This window comes from Equus quagga, chromosome 14, assembly GCF_021613505.1.
Source record: "Equus quagga isolate Etosha38 chromosome 14, UCLA_HA_Equagga_1.0, whole genome shotgun sequence".
Classification (NCBI taxonomy): Eukaryota; Metazoa; Chordata; class Mammalia; order Perissodactyla; family Equidae; genus Equus; species Equus quagga.
This window is the reverse complement of record NC_060280.1, coordinates 77296624-77317913: the sequence shown is the minus strand read 5'-3', so window position 1 is coordinate 77317913 and position 21290 is coordinate 77296624. Positions and strand designations below refer to the sequence as shown.

At 45.9% G+C, this 21290-nt stretch overlaps 1 protein-coding gene across 13 annotated transcripts in view; it reads left to right on the top strand.

The window, feature by feature from the left end:
• Nucleotides 1-16666, top strand: part of KCNJ1 (potassium inwardly rectifying channel subfamily J member 1) — a 36683-nt gene extending 20017 nt beyond the window's left edge. For 7 of the 13 annotated variants that reach the window (XM_046638485.1, XM_046638482.1, XM_046638486.1 and 4 more), the window contains one exon: nt 6871-9305. In XM_046638485.1, the coding sequence (XP_046494441.1) occupies nt 6892-8010 (1119 nt within the window). In that variant the 5' untranslated portion in view covers nt 6871-6891 and the 3' untranslated portion in view covers nt 8011-9305. Of the gene's footprint in view, nt 1-16; nt 4672-6870; nt 9306-11316 lie in introns of those variants that run through there. The other 6 variants (XR_006885101.1, XR_006885099.1, XM_046638488.1 and 3 more) reach the window with 4 other exon arrangements.
• The last annotated feature ends 4624 nt before the right edge of the window (nt 16667-21290 follow it).

Sequence of the window (21290 nt, the reverse complement as noted above, 5' to 3'; positions counted from 1 at the left end):
TCAGGAAGTGCGGGTAATTTTATGATTGGGCACGTCAGTAAATCTTATTGCCTAGAAGGAGAGAAGACTAGTGTGAGGCTAAACCTGCTAATGGCAAAGAAGCAGGGGTCCCTCATAACAGCCAGGATAGGGGGATAGTGGTCATTTTTATGGTTTGGACAATGTTCATGACTTTTTCTGTGTGTGGACCTGATCATCGTGTGGGCTTGTCTGCTGTTGATGTTCTGTGAAATTGTTTGTGTTCAACAGAAAATCAAGACCTAGCTGTGAGTCCCAGACGTCAGGGCTGCTTTCCTCCTTTCCAATGGGCACAGTATATATATATGTATATATATTCAGTGATCTGATCATGTTGCTTGATGTCTACGGTAGGAGAAGACCAGCATCATGACCACGTCTCTGCTCAGCCTTGCCAAGGATAATTCTCTCCCTCTATCCTCTTCCACCTCACCCAGATAAGGCTTCTGCCTTGATTATAGGCAAATCCTTTATAAAAACATGTCTGCCTTTCCCAGGTCTTCTATTCCACGTGGAAGGATGGGCTCTGAAGCCAGTCAGTTCACAGACACTGATGTATTGTCAGAAGTTTGTCACTCTCTCTTAGAAGCCTTCCCTCTCACTAGGCTGTCACCTCCCACACAGCCCATTGGGCTCTGCGTAGTAGAGGCTGAACGGCCTGGGTCAGTGACACCCGGTTAAACTGCTGCACACGTTTGAACTTCGGGCTAACAGTAATAGTTGCTACTATTTATTGCATGCTTGCTACGTTCTACGAACTTTACATATGCGATTGTGTTTAAAACACACCACAACCTTTGAAAGTATATTCTTGCAGCCATTTCACAGATGAGGAAACTGAGGTTCAGTAAGGCTAAGTGGCTTGCTCAGGTCACCTGGCCATTAAGTGCCAGAAGTGGAGTTCAAATCTGTATCTGTGCTTACCAAGCTGGAGTTCCTTCCACTCTGCCTCCCTGCCTTTCATTATTAACTGTGCCATGAGCATCCTGGACCAGGTCTGCCATCCTCTCTTGATCCCCCACGCATGGCACATCTTGTACTTCTCCGGCAGTGCTAATGGCTGGCTGGCTCCAGAGATCCCTACAGCACATGGTGTGCCTTGTGAGAGCACCAGCACCCTCGGACCTCGCAATTCCCTGGCTCTTGTTGTCAAACTCTCTGGAAGGAGCAAGGTACCCAGGAAAGTCTGGGCTGCATTCCCATCCTGGACACAAGCAGACTTGTGCCTTCTCAGTGGAGAGGGCCTGGGGGCACTCACTCCAGGGGAAATGTGGGAAATTCCTGAAGGGCATTCCCAAATCTAGCCTGGAAGAGTCCTGAGGTTCAGACACCCTTTTACACACCCATGAGGCCAGGAAAAATTGTTTCCATTGGTCTTGCTAAGTTCTATTTAAGAAGAGCTTATGCTGACCCCAAGTGGGCTGCCCGATAATGCTGAAGACATCAGAGAGAACTTCTCTTGGAATTAGGGAACAAAAAGATGCCCTCTGTCCACAATAGGTTCTGGATGTGAAAGGAGTAGTTCACGGAGCTGGATGCCTTAGCGCTCCTCGGGGCCCTGAGCATTTGCAAATCCAGCGGAGGGGTTATCCTCAATAGCTTGAGACCATTTTCATAGAAAACAGGAAGTCGTCTGCAGGAGCAGGTAGAGGCATTTGTTCCAGCTCCTCACCCAGAGTGTTGAAGACAATAAACTTCACGCAGCCTGTCGGGTCTCCTCCTTGGTGGCTGCTTTAGAACCCCGTGCTCAGTCGTCTCAGGGCCGTAAGGCTGCTGCGTAGCATGATTGAATTACTTATCTGAGAGCAACTTGAGAGCAGGGGCTGTCACCTCTTTTGTTTCCTAGCACAGTGCCTGGTACACAGGAGATGTTCAATGAATAGAGTGTCTGTCTGATTATATTGATTAAGAAGGCAGAGAGCACGTCCCAGAATCCCATTCTATGCCTTGCTGTGGTAGGTCCTCAAGAAATGCTTGTTGATTCAATGGACCGTTGGCCTGAAACAAAGCAGTACATTTTCATGGAAACTTGAATTTCTTCTCCACCAAAGGGACTACAGAAAATAATCTGGCTCTGCTCTCAGGACCCATAACTCATATTTTCTACATCCAGCATAAAATCTCAACTCCTAGAAACGTCCTGAAGGAAACTAAGGCTGTGAAAGTTTTCTCTGAAAGGCGGCCTGCAGTCAGTGTTCTTCATCTATGTAGAGAGATGATAGCTGTGTGATTCTAAACAGAGGTAATAAAGCCAGGTCTGTTTGCCCTCCTCTCTCTGATGCTGAGGCTGTCGAGCGTGCTGGAGGCGGGAGGAGGCGGTGCGACAAGTGCTGTAGGAAACCCCAAATTCATAAAGGCTTGTTCTCAGATGGAGGCCCGCAAGCACAGCCTCTGTGCTGATGCTGCAAATACAGTCTCATCCGTGAGCTCAAGCTGTAGGTACCTCACTTAGGATGAAGAGGATTTGTTTGATGTGGGCCTTGCATGCAAATGAAACCTGCATTTTTACGAAGAAAAGGAGATTCAGGAGGAAAATAAGTTTCTTTTCAAGAATTTGAAGGACCGCTAAACAGAAGAGGCTTGAGACTTATTTAGAATTATAACGAGCTGTCCCTGAAGCGGAACTAGACCCGTGTTCTCTATATCGGTTTCTCCTCTAGTCTACAACACGGACATCACACAGGCACACCAAGCACTGAGTGTGCTGGCCCTGCTGGCCTTTCCAGCCCACGTCTCACCGAGGGCCCTGGCACTCTGTTACCTATTTCCCTGAGACTTCTTCAGCTCCTCCAAGTTCTTTTCTTCTGTTGCCGCTGCCTGGGTCACACACAACAATCACAGCGCAGCGCGGTCATTACTATGTATGCGGGAATGTCTCTTCCAAAATACCTCCATTGGTGGGGAGCCATATAAGTGACAGCAAACTCATTGCTGTTAGCCGTGCATTGATTAATTTATTTATCATCATTCAGCAGACATTCATAGAGTTCCTACTATATGTGACTCTAATGTCATCTTCAGGCCCTCGCCTGGTGGTACTTCTCTGCCCCTCAGAACAGGTGCTCCCGGGAGCACTCCCACTGTTTGCTGACCTGTCATGCATCTCAGTGCGTTTGATTGTTTATCAGCTCGTTCACGTCTCCACTTCTACACTCGACTGGAAGCTCCTTCACGACGACAAGGACTGTGCCCATTTGGCAGACAATTGCTTCCCTGATGTCTAGCACAGTGCCTAGTAAACACACAAGTACCACCACGTCAGTGTTGGATGATGACAGATACACTCACTAATGCACACGTAAAGGCATTCAGTTTTCTGTCAGTTGAAGCGTTTTTGCAGAGGGTGGATACCCATCTAACGGAGAGCCATACGGACCACACCACACTGCAGTCGCGGGTTTACTGAGCTCACTTCTCCATTCGACTGCAAGCTCCTTGAGAGCAAGAACAGGGTTCTGTTTGTCTTTGAAATCCTAAAAAATAAGCAAACAATTAATGTTTGGGAAGTTTACAAAAAGTCTATTTTCTGAGAACGGACTGTTTTCAGAACAAGAAAGCTGGAGCACTGAATAAAAACGTGGCAATGATAGGATCCACTTGCTTGGCCAGGCCACTAGGACTCGCTTGGTAAATATTAGCTAATGTACAGCCCTTTGCTTGCTATTAAGATTCACTGATTTCAATAGAAAGTAACCTAAAAACTGTGCATAATCCAGACACCAGGGCCAATCTCTAATTACCCAATAGTTCAAAAAATGCATATTGGCTCTGTCAGTGGTTAGATTAAATGCCACTGTGTAAGCAAAGTAGGAGACGTGCTGTGGATAGCGGGTCTGCTGTGCAGATGATGGTTTGGTCAGAGGATGAAGTTATCCTGGATTCTTGCCGTCTCTAGGTGTAATTCTTCTCACTCTTTGAATAAATAAATCAACAGCATTGGTTAACCCAGTACGCATAAAAAGTACTTTCAGTTAATGCCAGATTTTATAAAATAAATCCAACAATAAAGGCTGCTTTTAAATCTCAGTTTCTTACATAACAGTGACCGTTGTATAAAGAGATTAACATGGTATCTTGTTTCTTCCTCGTGTGGTTTTACTTTCATCTTACAAATACGCACTTATCTCTGTCTGTGTATTCACCTGTATCTGTGTGAACTCTTGGAAGTCTCAGTATCTCGGTGTGTTTCTGAGAATAAGCTGGGAGATTGATGATAACTAATTGTTTCTGGTGAAAGGTTATTAGGAATGACCAAGGAGAAACAGCAAGAGAGCTATAGAGCGTGGCAAAGGAGAGGAGCCAAATGCTAGGAACACAATCCACACCTGCTGCCCAGGGACCTTAGCTGGTGGTTTGTCACGTCTTAGCATGACGGTATTCAAGCCATGTGAGGTGTGGGGGAAAATAGTACGTACCCATCTTGGGGCTTGGTCTAACAACAACCAATTGCCTTTGTTCAAACAATGCAACTCCGTTATCAAATTAAGTGTTTTCAAGCTAATACAAATTAGTATCAGTCCACTGACCAAAGCCTAAAATAAATGAGGCTGGGTCTAGAAGAAATCAGCCTGTGTACACAGACCAACTCCTGACACCACTTCTTTGCTTTTCCCAGCCATGGATGCCTCGGGTCAGAATATGTTTAGGATGTTGGTAAGTGCAGAAAATCTTGGGAAAGCATTATAAGCTGGTTGCTTTTGTTTCAGCTCTTTGCAAGGCCAGGCAAAAATATTTTGTTAGTAATACAGGCATGGAAACCAAAACTTATCCAAGAGATAAATCAGGGGGTACTTCACTCTGCAGAAATATTCTTTATTCTCAAAAGTAAAATGAATTTAAGAGAGACTGCAGGGGAAGACTAGTGGGAAAGAAAAACTCAGAAGTTGGTGTGTTAGGAGCCATCTCTGGAATTGTAACGTAAGACAAAAAGAATGTGGATTCAAGTGATAAATGGTGGCTTTTGAATTCATTATTTTAGGTGAGATCCATTCTATGAAGAGCTTTTGAAACAGTGTGAGCCTCCATGAACTTGGGAAAGGGAGAAAGTCTCCAGTGAATGTATGCAAGGTTAAATGACATGTGTGCAGAGAAAGGGGAGAGCCTGGGGCAGAAGGAGACTCTCTCTCCTTTGGTGTGCCTCACAGGGGACTGTCCCCTAATCCTCTTTGGAGACATGGGGTCAGTGAAGGTTGGGTGGGCCGAGGGCAGGGCCCTCTGAGTGTGCGCACTGCTGTTTGCTCTCCTGGTAGCATTTTCTCTTTTTACGTCTTTAGAACCTGTCTCCAAAATTTCAAATCATCTCAGCTGTGTCTCTTGCTGTTGACTTCTGTGTTTTCACCCGGGTTGAGGCTGTGAGCTAGACACTGTAGAATATCCCTTGTGTTTAAAATTTATCACTAAGTTGGTTTCGCTTCCCAATTTGTATGAATAAACATATTTTGAAGGGGGATTTTGAAACCTATTTTAGAAACATATTTGCATTTAATTTAAAATACCACGAAGACATTTCTAACCGTGGTGGGCACACCTTGGGGGTGGGGACGGGCACACCTGGGGGAGGAGGTAGTCTAGTATTTGTGACCTCTGGGTCTCATTATTGTTGGCTGTTTAGGGGAAAATCCCTTCACTCTTTTGCTATAAAATGGAAGTCACAATAACATCATCAGTAAGAAACCATTGATCAGATTACATTTTGAAGAGGTTAATTCATTCACTGAGTTATTCCACTTATGTTTATTGAATAAATAGTAAGCACCCATTGACGGTGCTAGCAGCTAGAATAGAGAAACAAATAAAACATAGTTCCACCCTTATGGAGTATTATTCGAATCAGTGCTCCCCAGACCTTCAGCCTTGGAGCAGGGAAGGAAGTGTGAGATATTGGTGGTCACCATCATACCGTTCCTTTTGAGAATCTTGGCAAATCATGGAGGAAGAGTGGAAACAGCTTGTAGATCCACTGAGAAAACTTCCGAGATCATCCGGTAGGACTTGACCAAGCAGTATTGAGGAACTCTGCTCTAAATAGTGTCAAGAATTTAAAAAAACAAAAGGAAGTTGACGAATACTTGTCTTAAAATGTCTCAGGGCAATCCAACTTTAGAGTATAAAATTTACTAACTGAGATGCAAGATGGTGCGGTGTGGTAGAGGTTCCTCCAGACTGGAAGGAGGGCACCTTGTGTTCTAGTTGTTGTCTTGCCACTGATTGGGTCCATAACTTTGGACGCGTCATTACAATTTCCTGAATCTCAGTCCCTTCATTTGATAAATGTGAGAATTGAATTGGATTAAGATTTCTGCTGATATTTGAGTACCAATCGCAGTACACAAGATGATCTAGGTAGTATATTGATAAGTGGGTTTTGTTCATAGTTATTTATTTTTGTAAATTACAAAAAAAGTAAATAGTACATCAATCTTCTGCTTTCACAGATATTTTTGCTTAGAATTAGGCTAAGTTTATTAAAGAGAAAAGAGTTGATTTAAAAAATAATATCGAGTAAATTGTAGTACCGATCATAATTGGTTATCATAAACATTTTTAAGATTTCGTGTAACTTACTGAGGTCAAGAAACACTTGAATATATGCTCTGTTAGATTCATTCCATTTCTCTCTCTCTCTAATTATTTTTCCTTTTTACATTTAAGCAATATTGTCTCCTAGTGGAAAGTTTCTACTGGAAATAGTATTGTGGTATCCAGAATAAACTTGTCAGCTTGCCCAAACGATCAGTAACCCAGATTGTTTTGAATGGTCTTTTCATATATAGTTAGCTCTTTATGTGAGTCATCTAGTTCACTGCTGCTATAAACATAATTTTGTTTTGTTTTTCTTTGATGTGTTTTCAGAACAGGGTGTTGACAGAAAGAATGTTCAAACATCTTCGGAAATGGTTTGTCACTTGCTTTTTTGAGCATTCTCGGCAAAGAGCGAGGCTCGTCTCCAAAGATGGAAGGTGTAACATCGAGTTTGGCAATGTGGAGGCACAGTCAAGGTTTATATTCTTTGTGGACATCTGGACGACCGTGCTTGACCTCAAATGGAGATACAAAATGACGATCTTCATCACAGCCTTCTTGGGGAGCTGGTTCCTCTTTGGTCTCCTGTGGTATGCTGTAGCCTACATTCACAAAGATCTCCCCGAGTTCCATCCTTCCGTCAACCACACCCCTTGTGTGGAGAACATTAATGGCTTGACTTCAGCTTTTCTGTTTTCTCTGGAAACGCAGGTGACCATTGGATATGGATTCAGGTGTGTGACAGAAAAATGTGGCACTGCCATTTTTCTGCTTATCTTCCAGTCTATACTCGGAGTCATCGTTAATTCTTTCATGTGTGGTGCCATTTTAGCCAAGATCTCCAGACCCAAAAAGCGTGCCAAGACCATTACATTCAGCAAGAATGCAGTGATCAGTAAACGGGGTGGGAAGCTTTGCCTCCTAATCCGAGTGGCTAATCTTAGGAAGAGCCTCCTTATTGGCAGTCACATATATGGAAAGCTTCTGAAGACCACAGTCACTCCTGAAGGAGAGACCATTATTTTGGACCAGATCAATATCAACTTTGTAGTTGATGCAGGGAATGAAAATTTATTCTTCATCTCCCCACTGACAATTTACCATGTCATTGATCACACCAGCCCCTTCTTCCACATGGCAGCAGAAACTCTCCCCCAGCAGGACTTTGAATTAGTAGTGTTTTTAGATGGCACGGTGGAGTCAACCAGTGCTACCTGCCAAGTCCGGACATCCTATGTCCCAGAAGAAGTGCTTTGGGGCTACCGTTTTGCTCCCATAGTATCCAAGACCAAGGAAGGGAAATACCGAGTGGATTTCCATAACTTTAGCAAGACAGTGGAAGTGGAGACCCCTCACTGTGCCATGTGCCTTTATAATGAGAAGGATGCTACAGCCAGGATGAAGAGAGGTTATGACAACCCCAACTTCATCTTGTCAGAAGTCAATGAAACAGCTGACACAAAAATGTAGCAGTGGCTTTTCGACACAAATAAAGCAAAGTCTTGAAGATACCTAGTGACTAGAAGCATTATAATATAATCAATAATTTGGGGGTTTGAAGGTAGGGCAAGAGACTTCAAAGTCTACCCGCCCCAGAACCTAATAACCATGATCCTACAAGACACGTAGCTCTACAAGGCAACTGCATTAGAACATGCATTATATTTACAGAAAACTGGAATATGGAAGCCCTAGGAGCTCAAGTGGAATCTATAGATGATTATTTGAAATCATGCCATGTTGATGGAACAGACAAAATCATCAAAAGTCTCACGGACAGGCCAAATGAGACTTTTAAAAGTCCCCTTGAAGAAGTTATGAGCTTTAGATAGGATAAGGGAAAAATCATATTCTCATTTTGATTCTACTGATAAGAAAAAAGTCACTTTTATGTTAACATTGGCTTTTATCAAAGGAAAAATTATTTCCTGAGTTGAGGGAGATGAACCAATCAAAGACAATGAGAAAAGACCGACACACAAAGAACGTTTGTGAGGCTCTGACCTTCTCCAACGCTGGTTGTTGGAGCTTTCATCTCAGTCAGGGTCACGCTGTGTTTCCAGAGGATGGAGGGAAGCCTCAGTCCATGCACTCCACACCTCTACGTACCCAACATGGGGAGGAGCACTGAGCCCAGCACTGGGATAGGCTTCAGGGCCTATCCAGGCATGGCAGCCCAAGTTGGGTTTTGGCCCAAGTGATCTCATGTGGCACATTTAGACAGAGGGTAAATCACCACTCTAGAATCTCAATGAACACCTTCCTGCAAGAAAGGACGCTGGATTTGAAATGGTGGTGGCATTTCTTCTAATTTGTGTTAGAAGGGATGATGGGCTACAAATCTGTGAGAAGAGTGTTTCCTCCTCTTCCAGGAAGGCAATGAGGAGTTTGAAGGTACCAAGGCACCTCCAGGGGAAAGTACTGCGAATGCTCCTGAGAGAAAAAATGTTTCCTGTGTTTTTCTGCTTAGGGTTTGTACTGAAACGCCATTTCTAAAGGAGAAGTGTGAAAGGGAAAGGATGTGACCCACTGTGAGGCAAGTGCGAGGTCTTCCTTTCTCTGAAGGCCAACACTGCATCTTCCTCAAAGGGACCAACCCAGTATAATGATTGATCTTTAGGGGAAGGTTTCACTTTGAATGTCTTGTTCAGTTCCCCTCCTACGTTATTTTGAATGTATTCTGGAAAGTATGGTACTCAAAGCTGCTTAGGAATCAAAATGTTTTCAGCGTATTGACTAATATATTAAATCTCTGTAACTGTGCATATACTTCCCAAAAGTGTCAGTTATTGTGTATTAATTGTGACAGACCAACTGGAGAAAATCCTCTCACTGAGGGTGGACTTTCTCCTGGGAGAGGCAGGAGGGGTGGGAAGATGGCAAATAGGACATATATGTTGTCTTGACTCCAGCTTCCCAGGGAGGAAATGACCTCGGCTACAGAGATGTCCCTTCCTGTGTAGCGCCGTCAAATCACTCCAGTGTGAGTCTTGGCACATGAAGCGGCAGCTGCCAGCAGTCATCAGTAGGGGTGGCTTTGTTTTCCCAGGCCTGGGGTTGAGTTTGTACAGATCCATACACACACCCTAGTCCTTCTGACCAAGACTAGTGAGAAGTTTGATGGGTTTAGAGTTGCGCATTTTGTCAGTGGTCTAACAGTAGATACAACTGGTCCACAAGGGAGATTACTCTGTGCCTGTAAGTGTGTTGGAATTGCAATTAATCTACTGACAAAGCTAAAGGAAATCAGGTATAACAGGCTTGAGGGAGCTAGAATTCTCTGCTGGCACGTTGTCATGAGGTTTTATGACTCTGTAGTTGCTTCATAAACTGGAGGTCAGAACACACTCCTTCTGGTCTGTTCTCCTGCTCGTTAGCAGCATGCTTGAGGATTGCTGGAAGTGAAATGATCATAAGCAGTCCATTCCTTTTGATTGTTAAGAGAGCTGAACAACTGGAATCTATGTGATTGACATCTCTTTCCGGGTTATTCAGTAGAAGTCTGTCTGCTTCCAAATATTCCTTGATTAGGATTAAGACATTCTGCCACCTGGAGTCTCCTTTTTAATGCAAATTATTGTTGAACTTCCAGCAACCATTAATATACTTCTGTCCAATAAAGTCCTGAGGAAGTGAGGCCTCAGAGTCACCTTTTGATAATCCTAAAGGGTGACTGGAACCTAAAAGCAGCATAAGAACCCTGGGCATTTGGAGAAAGGGGGTTACCAAGGGCATAGGAGCTCAGTGAGCAAAGAAAATAAATGGGAAACAGAAGGTTCCAGAAAGCCCATAGATTAATGCCAGTGTTAAAGGCCAGCTTTTTATTCCAACACAGTAACATTGTTACCAGCAGGTCTTGACCGCATCAGTACTGCTATTGCTACAGGTGTGCCATATTATTAGATTTACTGATTCATCCACTTTAAGAGCAATTCAACATTTCTTATTTCTTTCAAGAAAAACTGCATCCCATGATGCATACCATATTCAGTTTTCCTTGGTACTGACTCTCCTTGAATAGCCTAATTTGGCTCTGTTGCTATGGGGGTCTGGACTTGGAGAGTCTGATCCTGGGTTAAACTTGCAGGACTTCGGTTGATTAGAGCGCCAATATTTAGAGTTGAGATTTGGAAGAATGTCTACAAACTTATTTCTAAAGAAAGAAAGGGTAGAAGGAAAAGATCCCCTCTAAGCTGCCAAAGCTAAGAGTGGGATGATTAGAGTGTCTGTCTCTTCCCATGGCCAATGGGTGTGCAACAGGACAGGAAAGAACTTCCTTGGTGGAATGCATGCACAGTGGAGGAGGTGCCTTCCTTGGAGATTTTTCATAATACTGGAGATGGGTCCCCACAGGGTGGTTCTGTGAGTAGCATGGGGGATCTTCCTCTGTCTAGAACAAATGTTATGAAAACCTCTGATGCAAAGAATGCAAATAAGCCCCTGACCCCGCCCCTGGGCCGTTGTTGTCTGCCATTACAGGAAGTGAATGTCAATCAAAGCTTGACAGGGGAGATAGAGCATTTTATTTTGGAAGCCAGAAGTTTGAGAACAATGACTGGAATTTCCTCTTTCTGTCCAGCAAGAGCTGTTTGTCACTGGGGAGATAAAAGTCCAAGGGTAGGGAATAAAGGTTATCGGGAACTGTGCAACCCAGAGCTGTGTTGGGGGGCGCCGCAGGAGGAGGGGTTATGGAGGAAATCTATTTCAATGCCTGTCATTAAGTTTCCATTAAAAGAACATTCAGTTAGGAATTCAAAAATAATTTAATCTCCCCAGCCAGATGCACCCAGCTGGACTCCTTGGAGCTGAGCCCTGCAGAGGGAGATTTGCACTGGGGCTGCGGGGCTAGGAACTGATGTGGCCACTTCTCCATCTTCATCCCATGCATCCTGACTGCACTGGCTGTTCTAGAAGACAAAAGTATCTTTCAGGCAAGTGAGAAACCCAAGGCTTATACTATAGTAGGAGAGACTTACCATAGGGGCTACTTACTGAGTTCTTACTGTGTCTTAGGTTCTGTTTTAATCATTTGGTATACATTACCTTATTTAATTTTCCCAATGATCCTATGAGGTACTATTATTACACCTATTTTTCACTTGCAGCTCAGGTGAGGAACTTGTCCAGAGTCACTAGCTAGTAAACGGCAGGGCACATCTGTCTGTCTTGAAAGCCCATGAGTTTAAAAACATCTGACATGATCCCGCCCTGAGAGGACTCTCAGGGCCATCAGGCATTACCATGGATAGTCGGCACACGTTCCTGGTCCTGTCTTACACGTGGGGGAAGCCTCTCACTGTGTAGCACAGGGTAGCGTCCCTGGCCAGTGCTTAATAAACGCTTTTGCTCTTCCATGTTCTAAAAAGAGGCAGCGTTTTACCAGGTCCTCTGGATAATCTGCCTGGTGGGCATCTGGAAATATCATCTGCAAGTATCACGGAAGCATCTGGAAAATTCTGAAGATTTGCCTAGTCTACTGAGCAAACTATTCTCCTATATCTACACCAATGCTACATATATATATTAATTATATATATTTTGTTTTATTTCAATCTTTGACTAATCCTTCATTTGTGGCAGAGTCAGATATTATTCTGTTTTGACAGATGGGGAGATGGAGCCTGAGTTATCCCTGGAGAACACTGTCTATGTTCTCCACCCGCCTCTATGTTCCTAGCACCAACACTGTGCCTCACAGAGTCAAGAAATGGTTTTTGAATCAGTAAATGAATGAATGGATGAATAACTTGCTCAAGTCCACATGGTTAGTAGTGGATTTGAACCCATATCTGTCCAAAGAACTTTTGACCAAGCTACATCATTCACTAGCAGAGGGGCCTTGACAAACGATTTAACTTCATCGCATCTCAGTTTCCTTATTTGTAAAATGGAGCCTTAAAATGGGGTTAAGGGGAGGGTTCAATGAAATAATAGATGTAAAAATCCCTTGGGTAAAAGTAAATGACTACTGACATGGCAAGATGGAGTGAGAGCATGAGTGTGAAGGGCTGAAAGGGAGACCACTGGTCACAAGGCAGACCACTGCCTGATGCTTCAGCGGCAAATCCCGGAGTCCTGCGTGCGGCTATGCAAAGATCAGAGGAGGCCTCCTGGTAGAAGAGACAGGTCTCAGAGGCCTAGTGGGTATTGGCTAGGCTGTGAGTTGGGGGATTTGAGTAGAGTCCTAGTGCCTTGAACTTCATTTCCACCCAAGAGATGCTCATTGAGTGCCTACTGTGAACCAGGCACTGCGGATGCAAGAAAGAGGAAGCAAGGATGCTTCTTGCCACTGCGATAAAGGATCTTGAGGGGCTTAAACCAGTTGGGTGGACCAGAGCTAAAGTGGGGAACCGCTGTTTGTGAAGAAAGTAATTTTTTTTCCTTATGCAACATGCTTATAACAGTTTCCAAAAAAATATATTGGCATTACTGCTAAGAACAAGATTATTGATTATAGTCTTAAAATTATTTGGGACTTTAAAAATTCTTCATAATAAATCCTACTAGGGATGTACAGTCAGCAAACCGTTTTAAAGTCACTTGAAGTGGTTCTTTCCTCTGTGTGATTACACACTACCTTGCCACAGAGTTAGGGTCATTTGGTTCAGTTTATTTCTAGTCATCAGAATTTGTTTTTGCTCTACCCCTTACATCTGTGGGATCCCCTGCCCCACTTTCTTTCACTGCCTTTTGCAGTCGTTGCTGGAATCTCACTCCAGGGGCCCCTGCCTCGCTATTTTGAGCCTGAGAGATTATAGAGGTGCCCGTTTTGCATTCCTAAAGGCTGCCCCCCTCTGCAGAGGCCCTGCAGGGCTTACTCTGCCCCCTGAGCTGGAATGAGCTGGGCTTTCAGAACTGGGGTTCTCAGTGGGAGACAATCAGCCTGGGACCAGGAGCTCTTTAGGGCTCAAACCTCCCTGGAATTTTGGCTGGTTAGAAAGTAGGAACAGGTGTCTTCAGAGAAGCAGCCTCACTCCAGCACGTGGTCTGAGGTCTCTGTTAGGGAGAGGCGGATTCAGTTCCCAGCGCATTCTGGTCGGTCATCGCCTTTTGATCCAGTGACCCTTTGGGGTTTGGGGGTCATGGAACCCACCACTCTATGCAAAATTTTGTGCACAGGTATAAAGTTAAAATTAATTAGGTAAATCAAATGCTACAATTGAAGTATGAAAAAAGTGCTGTGAAGAGAAAGGTAGAGGAATGCTTCTTGGAGGAGATGGCAGCTGACTTTGGCACATGGATGGGTAAGATCTGAAATAGGGAAAGGGGAGAGGGGTCGAGAGGCAGGCAACCAAGACTAACAGAAGAATGGGACGGACATTTGCATGGGGCCTGGGAGACGCCGCGCTGGTTTACACGGCACAGCATCTGCACGCCGAGGGAAGTAGCACCGTGTGGTCAGAGGTGTCAGAGGTTTGGTGTCAGACCTGAATTTGAATCCCGACTCTATGAGTCAACCACCAAAGTGTTTGAGGGGGCAATGACATGACTAAACAAGTATTTCAGGAATAAATCTCTGCTGTTGGTGTGCCAGATGCACTGGAGAAGAAGTTATAGGTGGAAACCAGCTTTCTAGGGAGGGAGGAAAGTGTCACATTGCCGTTTTTCAGGAGGAGAAACGTGCTCAGAGACCCTATGACTTGCCCAGTGCCCTAGCTGTGGAGTGGGGAAGCGGGCCAGAGCCCAGGGCTTCTGCTTCCTCGTTGGTTCAGTGCTCTTTCCTGGGCCACCCACAAACATCATGCCCGGGGGTCACTGTTCCTGAAGGAAAGCTAGCCAAGGCCAGGAGACTGCTCCCCAGCCCCAGAAGGATTGGCAGGTCTGGGGAATGGAGAAGACACCACACCCTTGAACTATCTCCTTAGATGACACAGAGGCCAGTATGTCCTCACTTTGCATTTGGCATCCAGGGAGCCTGGGAAGAAGGGGAGGCTTCTCTCCGTGGTCACAGGGGTGACTTCATCTCCACCGATGAAATGACAAGCAGGCGATTAACTCATTAGTGCGCTGTTTGGACCAAGCAAAGCTGGTTTCAGTTGAACTAAAAGTGGCAGTTAGTTATAATCGTCCTGAAGGCTCTCTCAGTTCCCCCAGCACTGCTGGTAGCAGACACAACCTGAACCTGTGACTGTCTCTTAAGGATATACCCTGCTGGAAGCGTGAAAGAGAAAACAAAGGTAACTAAGGAGGAGAGCTGAAGGCAGGAATACAGTGTGCAGTTCAGGGGCTTTGAAGATGACGCACTCGCTCAAGCTCCACTTTCCCACTTGCTGGCCATGTTATCTAAAACTAGTTCTTAAGCTTTCTGAGCTGCTTTGCTTTTCCAGTTGTAAATAACAATAACACCTATCTTAAGGGGTCACTGTAAGGATGATAGTATGAAATGACATGTAATGAAGTAATATGGAAAGCACTTAGCACAATGCCTGGTATAGGTTCCCAATAAAGGGTGGCTTGAGCGACAAAGAAGTTGAGAAGATGATTCTGATGATGATGGGCAAAGTCAAGGCAAGATGCAGCCCGTCCCTGTGGTTTGTCTCACCCTGGGCCTTGTCCCCCTGCCTGAGCCTCTCATCTCCCACTCCCCAGACTCCACTGTTTGCTTTCTATCCCAAGCCTGGCTCTAAACCTGAGACAACATAGTTCCCCTTCCTCCTGTCACTGCCTCTGCTGCCACTGTGGATGCACAGAATCCTGGAAGCCTAGTGGTGAAAAGAGCCTGTGAAAACCCTTATCCTACCCTGTTATTTTACGAGTGGAGAAACTAAGGGCCCCAGAAGGAATCTTAATAGACCTCGGAAAGTGACGACTGCTGGACCCAGCCTGTGATTCAGACATTCCACCAGGTGGCTAGGAGAGCAGAAGCAGGTCATATTATTGAACTAACTGGAGAGAGAGTTTAAAGGGAAGGGAACCTAGGGAAGCGGTCTGTGGTAAGCAAGCCCGAGCCTTCCATTAGCGCGCTGAGCCTCTGGCCAGGAGGTGGCGCCAGATCCTTCCAGATCACAAAGTGAAAGCGATCTGCTCGAGAAGGTGGCCCCCGCCAGCTGAGCGGTGAGAGAGGCTCTGGCGTACCCAGACGCTCTCTAATAGCCGTTTCAATGTTTAGAATATTTAGAAGAGACATAAAATATTTGGGTCATCTAATCATTGCTGGGATGATAAAATGACTGTGGAAGGCTTTGAAAAACGAAATTGTGATATCAATGTGGAGTTTATCACTCTGGAGAGATGAGAGTGGCCGAAGAGGAAGTGGTTACCGTTTATTAAGAGTCCACGAGAGTCCAGGAGCTTTACACTTTCTCTGCAATAAGCTGAAATAATATTCTGATCCTTATCTTACAGATGAGAAGACTGAGGCTCAGAGAGGTTAAGAAACTTGCCCAAGGTCCACATACGGCTAGTGAGGGCAGAGCTGGCATATAGGCATGTATTAAACACATACATATTTACTCATTTAATCCTCATAACAACCCAGGAGGCAGGAACAATCCCCCTCCCCATGCTGTGTCAAATTCTTGGGTTTTCCCCAATAACAGGCCAACTCCTATCTCCCGGAGGCCCGGGTTCCAATCCTGACTCTTCCGGGAGCTTTCTTATGAATTTGGCAAGTCACTTAACCTCTCTGAGTCATAGCTTTCTCATCTGTGAGATGAGGATAATAACCACACAAGCTGTGGAGAAGATCAATTGGAAAAACACAGCGCTAATTATAAAGCAAGATTCCATTTTATGAGATTATTTTTACTGCAGACTCCTAATAGCTTAATTCACATAAAGACATACACAAGGCTGTGTGCTGTAGAATTATTCTTAGTGGTGAAAAACCTAAGTGTACCACAATAAGGAAACGGCTTAATGCAGTGAGGAGAAGAACAGCGGGAAATGCTATGCTACATTCAACAAATATTTGGGCACTCAGCACAGACCAGGAGACACGGGAAAACAAGACACACCAGGAGCGCCACGGACCTCATGTTCTCGAGGCAGCTGACAGGAAACACATTTGTCAGAGAGGAGGCAGCAGGAAAGGGGTCCTAACCTAGTGTGGGGCACCAATGAGAGCCTGCGTGAGGAGCAGACATCCAGCTGCAACCTGAGGCAGGAGAAGAGTCAGTCCACTGCCGGGGGCAGGGAGGGCCAGGATCAAGAGGGGGTGCTCCAGGAAGGTGTCCATGTCCAGGCTGTGAGAGCATGACGCATCACAAATCACACTTAGAAAGCATGCAACGGTTTGAGACAATGTGCTCAAAATGTCAAACGAAAGAAGTGTGAACCAAAAATATTAAACGCTGTTTTTCAATTAAAATTTTTTTAATTTAACTTTGAAATATATATATTTTGCAGGGAAAGATTTTCCCTAAGCTAACGTCTGTTGCCAATCCTCTTTTTTTCTCTCCCCAAAGGCCCAGTGCATGGTTGTACATCCTAGTCGTAAGTCCTTCTAGTTCTTCTTTGTGAGCTGCTGCCACAGCATGGCAACCAACAGACGGGTGGTGTGGTTCCATGACCAGGAAACAAACCCCAGACATCAAAACAATGAGAATGCCGAACTTTAACCACTAGATCATCAAGGCTGGCTCTGAAGTATACATATTTATATATATACATTTTTTTTCTGGTGAAGAAGATTGGCCCTGAGCTAACAACTATTGCCGATCTTCCTCTTTTTGCTTGAGGAAGACTGTCCCTGAGCTAACATCTATGCCACCTACTTTTTTGTATGTGGGACACCGCCACAGTATGGCTTGATGAGCGTTGTGCAAGTCTGTGCCTGGGAACCTGAGAACCCTGGGCGGCTGAAGGGAGCACATGAACCCAACCACTACACCACCAGGCCAGTCCCTGAAATATATTTTTAAAACATACAATTTTGTTGCATGTGTATGTGTATATATAAATATATGCATACGTTTACATACACATGAAGAAAGATGAAGAAGTAACCATAAATCCGTTCACTCATTCATCAAATGCGTTTCGGGGGCCTCCAGCTCCGGGGACTGCAAGGGCATTGGGTTACAGCTAAGAAGAAGACAGTTAAGGGGCCCACCTCCATGGACTTACTTGCTAAAGGAGGGAGATGGAAAACAAACAGATACCTGCATCCATTTAAGATAATTTCAAATAATGATACAGACCACAAAGAACATCAAAAAGGGTCGGGATCGAGGATGACTGGATGGGAGGGAACTGCTTTAGGAGCAGTGGTGGGGACAGGCCACTCTGAGGAGCTAACACTGAGAAGTGACCAATGGGAAGGAGCCAGCTATGCAAAGATATGGGAGGAGAATATTCTAGTCCAGTGGTCTTCAACCTTGGGCGCACACTTGCATCATCTGAGGAGCTTCAAATAATACTGATGCTTGCTGCCCCCAACCCCAAGATTCTCATCTAATTCCTTAGGAGTACAACCTGGACATTGGGATTTTTCAACCCTTCATAGAGATTTTTACAAGGCCTCCTGATGACACTACTATGCAGTGAGGCTGAGAACCACTGGTCTAGGTGGGAGCAAGCATACATGATTCACAGTGATTGAGTGGCAGCATAATGGTCTTTTTTCTTTTCTTTTTTTTTTTTTTTGCTGAGGAAGATTAGCCCTGTGCCAATCTTCTTCCACTTTATATGTGGGTCACCACCACAGCATGGCTGACGAGCAGTGTAGGTCTGCGTCTGGGATCTGAACTTGAGAACCTGGGCTGCCAAAGCAGAGCATGCCAAGCCCAAGCACTACACCGAGGGGCTGGCCCCGTAATGGTCATTTTTATTGTCATTTTTTAATATTCTATACCTTACAGATTTTCTATTATAGCCATGCATTTCTATTACAATAATTTTTAACAAAAGATAACTTAGAGACATACATTTTAATGTCTAGGGACCTACATTAAGATCCAAGGCGAGACTAGACCTAGGAAATTTGAATTCTAGCTGCTGCTGACCTAATAAATAGTGGCGCAATCTTGGGCAAATTATGTCACCTCTCTGGGCCTCAGGTTTTTCTCATCTCTAAAATAAACCCTATAATTTTATGATTCTGTGAACTGGAGTGCTGAACAAGGAAGGACCAGCAGAGGCCTGAACTCCTTGCAAGGGAACGTCTCCAAACAACAGCTGTCTCTAGAATCCCAGAGTTTTGGAGGCTCTTAGCAGATACTTCTTTCGTTTTTTAACGTGATTTTCATGTGAACTTAATTTTTGCTGTTTTCTTAAGTTAGCCCTGAAGGAAATGCAAAAAAGATGAAGCATGCCCTCCTCTTTGTCCCACTTCTCCCAGCATGACCTCACTCTGCCTTCCACCCAATCACAATACCACCACAGCGTTTCTGGTTACAATCGTCCAAGGCCAGCTGGCATAAATGTCTTCTCTTTGGCCTCTGAAGTTTGCCAAGACTCCACCCATAGTTCCCAGAATCATTCTCTCGCCTCTTCCACTTTCCCCTCAAAGGACACAAGTGCAGGGGCTTGGGCCCTCAGGTGCTTCCCCAGTCATACCACATTCCTAAGGACTCTATCTGATTTCTGATTTCGTTCTGGCTGTGGTCAAAAGCACCAGAGTGTGGGGCTCAGCCCTGAACTGTGTGGTCATGATTTCTGCTAAGAGGACAGCGAGGTGTGGTCTGGCGCAGTGGGCAGAGTCCTGAATCTAGGTTCCTGCCCCGGCTCTGCTCCCGCGGAGCTGCGTCAGTTCATGCTTGTGGGTGCATCTCTTCCCAGCTCTGAGTTCAGAGTCTTCACGTTGGTAGCCTGAAATTGGCCATGGGAGAAGTATTTATACCCTGGAAATCGGCAACCGCTACACATGAGGCCTCTGCTACCATTCCCCCCGAAAGCCAGCTGTTAGACACTTAGCAGCACACCATTGAGGGTGCCTGCCAGGCCCAGCTGTGTCTACAGTCACCTGAGAGCACTTGCTCTAAGTGCAGCAGCCCTGGGCCCCACTGCAGAACCCTGAATCAGGAGCTTTAGATGCCCTGGATGAATGCAAAGACCCGTACACTCGACGCTGGCTTTTTAACTACTAGTGGAATCAACGAATTACATGTACTTAGAGGTCATTTTTAGCTCTAAAAAAATCTGCTTCTGGTTGCCACCTGCTGTGTTCATAAGTTGGTGACCATGGCCGTGAGCAGTAACCATCCACTAAGCCATCGTTTTCTTGCAAATCTGGGACTGCTTTGCTCACGGCTGAGCCTGCTGACATGTTTCCACCTTGACAAGGTAATTCCTACTCCAAAGTCTTCAGTCAGCCTGGTCCTGAGATGGGAGTCTCTGTAACTAGCTGACTAGTTGGTTCTCACTAGTCACGCTGGGGCTTGCAGGGAACACAGGCAAGGAAGCTGAGTGACTTCCCAGGGGAAAGCCGAAGAGCCCAAGGCAGAACGAGGTGCCTACCAGTGTCCTTCCATGCCCTGGGTTCCCTTCTGGATTGGCAAGTCATCCTAGCTCTACAGGGGCTGGCCTGCGGCATGCTGCTCATGCCACCCCGGACTTAATGGTAGCCTCTTGCTATGATTTAAGGAGGAGAGGAAATCGCTGCCAAAGAGAGACAGAGGCAGAGATGTTTTTAAGTAGACATCATTGCCTTGAAATTCTACTTTACGACACTAAGTACACTGCCAGCAAATAGACCACTAGCTCAACAGCAGCCACCAGGAATGTCTTCTCCAGTGAAGTAAAAGGATGCCCGGCTTAGGGAGCAGTTTGCAATTTGTAGCTAAAGACGGGAAGCACCAGGACTGTAATACAAGGTCTTCCTAGCGGTGGAATTCTTTCTTGATCCCTCTCCTGCCTCTGTCAGCCCTCCTGCCGTCTGACCTTGACGGGAATGGTGTGCTCCATCTTTCTTTCTACCTCCTTCTGTTAGTTCCTTCTTTCTTCTTTCTGCCCCCAGCTCTTCCATCAGCCTTCCAGAATTGCTCCGAGTTAGGCCTTTTGTGCTCACTATATCCCATACCTTTCTCAGCATTGGACAACCCCCTCTGGCCGCCAGCGGGGCCTCCCCAAAGGCTCTTCACGATGTTGGTATGGCCCCATGCTCTGGCCTCCCGATGCTGACTGAGGAGTGGGAACCCCTCCTTTCTCTCCATAGATCCCCCGAAGCCCACTCAGTGACCGCTGCCCCTTGAGAGGCGAGCTTTGGAGAGGCAAGAGAAGACTTCTCAGAGCCTTGAGGAAGGAGTGAGGCCACCGGGGAGCGCCGCTGAGGGGATGTTTGTGTCGCCCCCTCGCAGGAGGCGGGGAGAGAGTTTGCATTTAGAATGGGGGAAAGGGTCAAAGTTTCAACTTCCTCCTGGGCTGACCCCCCAGTCTCACCCCGAATTACTATCAGCTTTTCAAGAAAGCCACATGATTACTCCCAGGTCACGGGAGCCTGGGACTGAGGTGGGATGCACAGCGGGGCGGGATCAGCTGCCGCGGCCGGGCAGGGGTACCCCGCGCCCCGCGCCCCGCGCTCCCAGCCGGCCGTCTGTGCGCCGCGCTCCGCGGCAGCAGCGAGAGTGGCCCGCATCCAGCGCAGCCGGCAACTGAAAATAAAAATAAAACAGAAGGAACAGAAATAAATAACAAGGAGCGCGCCAGAAAGCCAAAGAAAATACAATTCCCAGGCCCGAGCAGGCTGCGAGCCCCGGCACGGGCGCCGGCGGGGCTTTTGTGCGCCGGCCGCGCTGGGGACGCCCCGCCCGGCTGCGCCCGCCGCGCCGCCCGCCACAGGGACCGGCTTGTTCTTTGTGCTGGCAAATATT